Here is an 8503-nt window from a genome sequence, read left to right on the forward strand (position 1 = left end):
ACGGTATTCTGTGTTTAAATGGTTGAGAAAAAAATCAAGAGAAGAATGCTATTTTATGTCAAATGGAAATGATATGAGATTAAAATTTTTTTAATGTTTACTTTTGAGAGAGAGAGACAGAGAGTCAGAGTGAGAGAGAGAGAGAGAGAGACGGAGTAGGGGAGGGGCAGAGAGAGAGGGAAACACAGAATCTGAAGCAGCTCCAGGCTCTGAGCTGTCAGCACAGCCTGACGCGGGGCTCAAGCCCACAGACTGCAAAATCATGACCTGAGCTGAAGTCGGACACTTAACTGACTGAGCCACCCAGGCACCTGGAAATGATATGAAATTTAAATGTCAGTGTCCATAAAGTTTTGTTGGAACACAGCCATGCCCATTTGTTGGTGTATTGCCTGGGCCTGCTTTGTGCTATAAGAGCAGAACTGGGCAGCTGTGACGGGGACTGGATGGCCCATAATGCTGAAAATATTTACTCTCTGGCTTTTTATAGAAAAGGTTTCCTGCCTCCTGATATAGAGACATGAATGCAGGTTGAGGAGTTTGACTCTTATGTGACAGGCAATGAATTAGGAGGCTTTATGATCAGTGCTATTTTTACGGAAGAGGACTATTAGGAGGGTGGAGATTTGTAGCTGAGAGAGAGAGAGAGGGGTGGGAGATGCCATAGGGCCTGTGCAACCATCCACATAACAAGTTATGGGGTTTCAACTCCGGAAGTGGGAAGAGAGGAGGTGGGAAATGTGACAGGTTCATTCATATTTAAGGCAACTTTGTTGAGAGTGCTCTGTGCGCTGGTGCCATTCTGGGGCTGAAAGACATGATGAAGGTAGACGTGTCTGGGCTTGGCAGTTCTTTGGATGTGGGGAATGAGCACCGTATCAGCTTGCTAGGGGTGCCATTTCAAAGTACCCCGGACTGTGCAGCGTAAACAACAGAAGTGTATTATCTCACAGTTCTGGAGGCCAAAAGTCTGAGATCGTGGTGAAGACAGGGTCATGCTCCCTCTGAAGGAGGTAGGGAAGGATCTGTTCCAGGTCTCTCTCCTAGATTCTGGTACATCCTTGGCTTGTGGCTACATAACTCTGATCTCCGTGTGGCACACTCCTCGCATGGATGTCTCTGTCTGCAAATGTCTCCCTTTCATAAGGACACCAGCCATAATGGATTAGGTGTCCCCCTTACCCCAGCATGACTTCCTTTTAACTTAACCAATTATATTTGCAATGTCTGTATTTCAAAATAAGGTCACAATCTGCCATCCTGGGGGTTAGGACTTCAACATGTGAATTTTAGGGGGGGCGGGGTGCAACTCAACCTATAATGGCTACCGGAGCCTGATACAAAGTGCTGTTCAGAGAAATCTTTTTTCCACATTCTGCCTTTGCCCATAGCACAGAGGGAATGTCCACCTGACCTTCCTCTGTCCACTTCTGGTGCCTCCTGCTAAGCTCCTCCGTCAGCCCTTCTCCAGGAGAGTGAATTGTTCATTTGGTGGGTCAGAGCCTGGTCTTTTGGTTCATGTCCCTTGGTGGGCGGGGACACCGTGACCACACTGACAGGCATAGCTCCCCTTTGCCTGCGCAGCATTCCTGTTCTCTGTCCCCACAGGCAGCCAACACACCCTCTTACTCCAGCTCCTTGCCTGTCTGGATGACCAGGAACGTCATTCCAGGGCTGCTATACACATCCAGCCACATCTTGGGTTCCCTGTAGGGTCACTTGAGTGGGCAGCCTAGGGTCCACTTTCAGGGTGAGAATCACCCTTCAGACTTGACCCAGCAGGATGGAACCTGCAGATGATCAAGGTTTACAAAGATATAGGTGGTCAATGCACACTGATACTCATAGCACCATCAATGACAGGCTGTCGAGAAGAAAATACTTTTTTTTTAAAACAAAGTTCACTTTATTACATTAATTTTACACAGTAAAAGAATATGAAATGCAGACTTGTCTAAATTCTCTTGCTGATTCTCTTGAAGACAATGTTATTCAGTGTCATGGTCTGAAAGTCAAAAAAAAGAAAAAAATCACAAAATGTTCATCTGATGTGGAGTTGCAAAAGGTAATTAAGGCTACAAAATCATCCCAAATATGCTAGCATGAGAAACAACCCAAAGTTTTCTATAGGACCAGAGGAAGGGTTGGCAGTCTTTTCTAAAATCTCATGCCAGATCTTGGTCACTTCACTTCCTCATGTGGAGAGTTGTCCTGCCTTTTAGTGAATTCCTTTCTATATCAATGGCAGTTAGGGCAAGACCATCCAAATGGGTCCAGTCCAGTCCAATTTCTCAGTTTCATTGAGTGCCTGCTTACTACGTACCAAACACATGTTGAGGACCAAGAGAACATGTGCATGGAAACACACGTAAGCACGTAGCCTGGAACATAGTAGGTATTGCAAAATTTTCCTCCCAAAGAGCTATGAAGCATATAAAAGCATTGGACCATTGGATTAACCAGTTTTTGAATTTTTGAGGGACGTTCCTTTCTCCCACACGACCCCACCACCACTGCCCCCCACTGGTTCTCTTGAACAGGTCTGTGACAATGACACAGGGTAATGTCATCAGGGTTACAAAGGAGCCCCTTAGCTTCAGCAGCAATGGAATAGAATGGAAAGAACTAGGTTTGAACCATGGTTCTATAGCTCATTAGCTGGGTGACCTTGGACAGGTCAGCCTGTCTATTAAATCCCTCAGCCTGCCTCCCTCGCAGCAGAGGGAAAGATTAGGGGAGCTATCAAATGCATATCAAAGTACAAAAAAAGCCTATCAAAGGACTTTGGCCAGAACTGAGTCTAGGCTCATCTCCCTTCCTCCTTCTGGCACCTTCCTGATGTGCTGTGAATGTGTCCAACAGGGGTGGGACCACATGTTTCCTGGCTGACTCTCACACCCTCCCTAGTTGAGGGATTTTTCCCACTTGAACAGGGGTGCAACAGACTCCTTGGGTAGTGTTCTGCCTTTTGTTACTCCCCAAAGCAAAGAAGAGCCACGGGAATATAACTGCAGGAGAAACACTGTACTATTCACCCCCAAATCAGGGATAGGACATGGTCGACAGTCAGGCACCAAGGAGGATTGCACAACTGGTGTGTGCCATTCTGAGAAGCTGCCACGAAGCTGCTATGAATATGATTCTCCTCGTAAATGCCTGTGAGCAAGTCTTGTGGCCACATCCCAGTGGCGACTGAGAAAGGTGGGCCACGCACGAACAGTGGCTCGTCCTACCAAGCACCTCTTGTTCCCCCATCCCATTGGGGTATGGGTGGAAGAAAGGAGACAGCAATGAGGAGAGAAGGAAGAGTGGGGGGCTGACCCCGACCTGGAAAGTGGGGACGGAAGGGCAGGCTGAAGGAACTCAGGAGAGGTGGAGAAGCACCAGCTGGGGCCCACCTCCAACACATGGGGGGTCTTGGGTGAATTAAAAAAGGACGCCCCTTCCTCAAGATACTATACTTCTATCTGCTGGGAAACTATCCAAATACACTGCACTAATTTTGTCAGAACAAGACGGTTAACTGACATGCACTTCAAGATGGTAATAAGAATACAAGTCTACACCATCTATAATGGGAGTGGCTCCCTGTAGGGTTGTGCAGGGTACAGCTGTGGAGGATGGCCCTGTGTGACAGGCCCCAATCAGAGGAACCCTAGTTCTGCCATTCCCTGGCTATGTGTTGCCTCAGTTTCCCCACTTAGAAAACTTAGGGTTGTTGGGTAGATAGAATGTGTGTAAAGTGCCGAACATAATGGGTCCTCAGTAAGTGGTAGCAGAGACTGACAACAGGAAAGGTGATAGAGCTCCTCCCCACTCTACCTCTCCCCTCCCCTCAAGCACCGGGAACCATAAGCTCAGAGGGCCAACTTACGTTGGTGATTATGTCGCCATTGAGTTCGGTCACAGACTTGATGCCTTTGAAAGTTGTCACCAGCTTATTGTCACCTTCCATCTGAACCACTGCCTGCAGGAGACAGAAGGGATGACCTGTGAGGAACGTCTCGCTGATGAGGCTGGCTCCTCCCCTGCAGGGGTCTCTGCTTACGGCAACCTCAGCCTAGCATACCCCCTTGTTCTCCAGCTCTAAAGATGGGAGGTTCATTTAAAAGCTAAAGAAGGGGCACCTGGGTGGCTCAGTTGGTTAAGCGTCAGATTTTGCCTCAGGTCATGATCTCCCGTGGGTTCAAGCCCTGCATTGGGCTCTGTGCTGACAGCTTGCGGAGCCTGGAGCCTGCTTCAGATTCTGTGTCTCTGTCTCTCTCTCTCTGCCCCTCCCCTGCTCACACTCTGCCTCTTTCTGTCTCTCAAAAATAAATACAAATTAGATAAAAATTTAAAACCTAAAGAAAATGTCAGGGCTCCTTTTGTCAAACTTTTATTTTTTTTATTTTTTTTAACGTTTTTAATTTTATTTTTGAGAGAGACAGAGACAGATTGCGAGCTGAGGAGGGGCAGAGAGAGGGGGAGACACAGAATCCGAAACAGGCTCCAGGCTCCGAGCTGTCAGCACAGAGCCTGACACGGGGCTCGAACCCACGAACCGTGATATCATGACCTGAGCTGAAGTCGGCCTCTTAACCGAAGGAGCCACCCAGGGGCCCCAAAAACTTTTGATTTATGATATGTGAACTAGAAATGAGCATAGGACACCGAAGTGGTGTCGACTACAAGCACTAAAATAAAATCAGTAAAATCTTAATTGTCCAAGCTGATGGAAAGAGGTAGTAGCAAAATTCCAACTACTGGCCAGTTGGGAAAACACATATTTAGCTTTGGTATGTATTCCTTCTGGCATGTTTATATTTTCTATCGTGGTCTCTGTTTCAAGCCTTATGCGCCCAGGAAGAAGCAACAAAAACCCAGCAAGTAACAGAAGACCCTGGCCAAAGTTAGAAATTTGCCTCCAGGATAGACAATTAGAAAAAGACACTGTGGTAAAACCCGTAAGGGCTTGCCCCTTACTATGGGCCTCTCAAGACAATTTCCTGTTACAGATTTCCTGAGCTGTGATGTTATATCTGGAGAAGCAGAAATAAGAGGCCATCAGAAGAGGTAAAAAGGCCAGCATGCTGAGGCCGATGCATAAAGTTGTCTGGAGGGGAAGGGTAAAGATGGCTGCTCTGTGGCGTTGGCTGTGCTGGGGGTGTGTAGACTTTCCCAGGGAGGAAGAGAAGTCTCTAGTGAGGAGCCTCCTGCCCCCTGGATTTCTCTGCCATCTCCTTCTGACCACTCCCATAGTCTACACCTAGCTCTTACTGCACACCCTGAGCCACAGCCCAGCGGAATGATGGTGCCCTGCCCACTGCCTTCAGTCAGGGAAGGGTGTCTGTGCCCATTTTACAGATGAGGTAGCTGAGGCCAGGGGCCCGGACTCAGTCTGAGGGCCTGCCTGGGGTCTTGGTATTCTGGTATTCTTGATATTGCCAGCCCCTCCTCCAGGAAGTCTCTCCCCATGACTAGCAGCTCTAGGATCAGCAAGGCCAGTTTCCTTTGGGCTCAGGGATGACATCACAGCTCTGCTTAGGGTTTTTCGCTGACTCCTGCTTGTCTGGGCCTGGGAGAACTTGTGACTGGTCCCCCCATATCCTCCACATGGGAGAGCTCGGGTTCTTGGGTCAGAGCACCCACCCAGTCACAGGAAAACAGGAAGGGTTTCCTTAGAGCTTCTTCCCTAGAGCTGTCTTGTCTTTCTGCCTCCCAGCCCAGAGGTGGGTTCAGAGATAAGGTATCCATGGTGGGGACTGTGAGGTGAGAGCCTGGTGGGATGAAGCCCTGCGGCCAGGTTCCAAGGAAAGTTCCAGAACCAGAGGGTGGCTCGAGGGGGCACCTCCTACCTTGACCTTCTCCCCAGTCATGGTCTCCAGCTCACACTCCTCCCCCAAAGTGAACTCATTTTGGATCACTTTGGACCCCGTGGTGATGGTGAGCTTGAAGTGCTTCCCGTTCTGCACGATCTCTGACACCCCCTTGATGTCCTTCCCCTTCTGGATGAGTTCGTCAGGCAGACCTGGTGGAAACCATGTGAGGTTCAGAGATGAGCAGAGGTGGGGATTGCCAGGCGACGGTCACAGAAAAACTTTGTGGTGCGGGGCAGGGGGGGAGGCGCCGTGCCCCCCCAGAGACCGCAGGCACGAATCAAGTCCTGTGAGCAACATGGGCTGACCTCTGAAGGGAAAGGTTGGTGGCCTGCCTCAGTCTGACCTGGCGGTCTGCTGTTTTGCCAGGAGGGTTGTAAAGAGGACACTCCTGGGTCCCGCAGAACCTGTCCTCTGGTGAGCACCCTGGTTCTCGCTCGCTCTCCCTCCTCACGCCAGACTTTGCTCTCTGAGTGTCAGCGTGCCATTCTCCACACCCAGACTGACCACACGGTTCGTTTTCTGAGCCAGGTCCCTACTGAGAGTGAGAGGAGCAGCTACGAATAAGGTGCCGGGGCAACACTCACAAGCTGGGGTTGTGTCCACAAAGCCTCCTTCCCCTACCCCTGCCTCAGCCTCTGCTGTCGAGGCTCTTGAGGAAGGCACAGTGGGAGTCCCTCACCCTGGGACAGAGCTTCACAAATTTCAGGCCATATCTATACTGTTAAACAAATTGAGGTCCACGTGCAGTGTCAGTGGGGGTGGAGTGTCCTATGGCCCAGGTAAAGGATTCGAAAGAGAGATGATATGACACCCTATAGGAGAAGAGCCTAGCCCTTGCCTATCCCTGAGGGTCCTCCTCTCCTGCCTTCTGTCTTCCCCACCCTGTCCCTCCTGGGCACCCTTCTTTGGCACATCGACCCTTTATTCAGAGGGTTCCCGCTACCTGGAGCACATTCCCCTCTCCCTGTCCCCTAGGGGACATTCGCTCATCTTCCAAGGCCCAGCCTAGGCTCACCTTCACCACCACCAAGCCTTCCATCCATGCCCTCCCGCGAGCACCTCATCCTTCTGCACATGACTCTGGGAGTCACAGGGGATTAGAGTTGGGTCTCTGGAACCAGCCTCTACTTCAAATCCCAAGGCAGACACTCCTGCCTGTGTGAACTTGGTCAGGATCACTTAACCTTCCTAGGCCTCAGTTGTCTTGACTGTGAAATGGGAAAAATACTAGTACCCAACTTAGAGATTTGTGGTGAGGATTTATTACATGTGAAGGGCCTAGCACAGTGCTTGGCAGTGAGTCAGTGCTCAGTACACATCAGGGGATACTTTATTGCATCTATCTCGTCTCTTTGTCTGTCTGTAAACTGTGACTTGGAAATGTGGCTCATGGTTATCTGTCTCCCTGGTATCCATCCAACACAGCATATGATTGGAGTTGAATCAATGTTAGAAGAATGAATGAATGAATGAATGAGCAGGCTCACACAGTGAGGTACCAGCAGAGATTGCTTCGATCCAGATCAGCCCCTAGCTCGGTGCTTTCCACTTGCCTATGAAGTAGCCTCGTCCAGTGAGTGATACTAGCACAAGCCACAGATATCTGCAGAGGATGCACCACATGGCCTCTGGCCTGTGCAGAGCCTGAAACTTTCCTCCCATCCCAGCATCGAGACTCTGATTTGCTACCCCTGGCAGGGCCAGACCCTCATCGCCATGACCCCCAGCCTTGGCGTCCTGCCCAGCACTTACCGACTGCCTTCATGAAGGCCTCAAAGTTTTCCTGGCTCTGTAGTTGGTACTTGCCGGAGAAGTTCATGGTGGCGATGAGGCTCCCTCCACAGCTGATCTGCAGCTCTGTGGGCTGCGATGTCCAGTGTGGGCTGATTTATAGGGGGCTCCTTCCGCTTCGAATGTTGGCCATAGGTCAGCAGCTGTCGACTCCTTTATGGCCAGGTTCAAACATTAACTGCTAGGAGCAATGGTCAACGATAAAAAAACCAGGATGGGCACAGCAGTGGTTTGCTCTAATTCAGCAAACATTAGTGGAGGTCAGTCAAGTGCAAAGCCCTAAGTCCCCGCGACTTTAATGTGCTAATCCTCCATGAAATGTAAATTTGTGTGTATATGTATGCTTACATATATGTACACACATATATGTTCCTGCATGCACAGGTATGTGTGCATATGTGTGTAAGTGTGTGCATATACATGCGCGTGTGTTGAGATGTAGATACACAGAATAATACTGAAGAACCCCTTTAAACTCAGAACTTCACCTTATTGGGCGTCTGGGTGGCTCAGTCATTAAGCATCTGACTTTGGTTCAGGTCACGATCTCAGGGTTCGTGAGCTTGAGTCTCACCTCTGGCCTCACTTCTCTTTGTCCCTCTCTCCACCCTCACTCACTTGTGCCCCCTCTCTCTCTAATAATAATAAAAAGGAACAAAAACCTTCATCTTATTTACATAACCTTATGATCTCTTCCATTTTTATCATTACACAAACTTAATTTTTACAAAGTTGTCATAAACTCCTAGAGCTATTTTGTATTCTGGTAATCCTCTTGATAATTGTAAGCTCTGCATAATCCACATCAGTCTTCGTTTAAAGATGTCAAAGTACTACGTACTGAAGGGCAG

General features: G+C 49.2%; 1 protein-coding gene across 1 annotated transcript; it reads right to left on the reverse strand.

Annotated features, from left to right (window-relative positions):
- Window positions 1-1882: 1882 nt before the first annotated feature.
- Window positions 1883-7783, reverse strand: FABP1 (fatty acid binding protein 1). Its single transcript, XM_030309051.1, has 4 exons — window positions 7614-7783; window positions 5838-6010; window positions 3875-3967; window positions 1883-2005 (listed from the first exon to the last, which is right to left on the reverse strand). The coding sequence occupies exons 1-4, from the start codon at window positions 7678-7680 to the stop codon at window positions 1955-1957; spliced, it is 384 nt and encodes a 127-aa protein (XP_030164911.1). The 5' UTR covers window positions 7681-7783; the 3' UTR covers window positions 1883-1954.
- Between the last annotated feature and the right edge of the window lie 720 nt (window positions 7784-8503).

Source organism: Lynx canadensis, chromosome A3 (genome assembly GCF_007474595.2).
Source record: "Lynx canadensis isolate LIC74 chromosome A3, mLynCan4.pri.v2, whole genome shotgun sequence".
NCBI classification, from domain to species: Eukaryota; Metazoa; Chordata; class Mammalia; order Carnivora; family Felidae; genus Lynx; species Lynx canadensis.

Excerpts from the sequence above, each read along its gene's own strand:
- FABP1 (XM_030309051.1), bottom strand. The coding sequence starts at position 7,680 with ATGAACTTCTCCGGCAAGTACCAACTACAGAGCCAGGAAAACTTTGAG. Across the intron at positions 3,968-5,837 it reads TGACTGGGGAGAAGGTCAAG|GCAGTGGTTCAGATGGAAGG; the intron begins GTAGGAGGTGCC and ends TGTCTCCTGCAG. Across the intron at positions 2,006-3,874 it reads ATGGCGACATAATCACCAAC|ACCATGACACTGAATAACAT; the intron begins GTAAGTTGGCCC and ends TTTGACTTTCAG.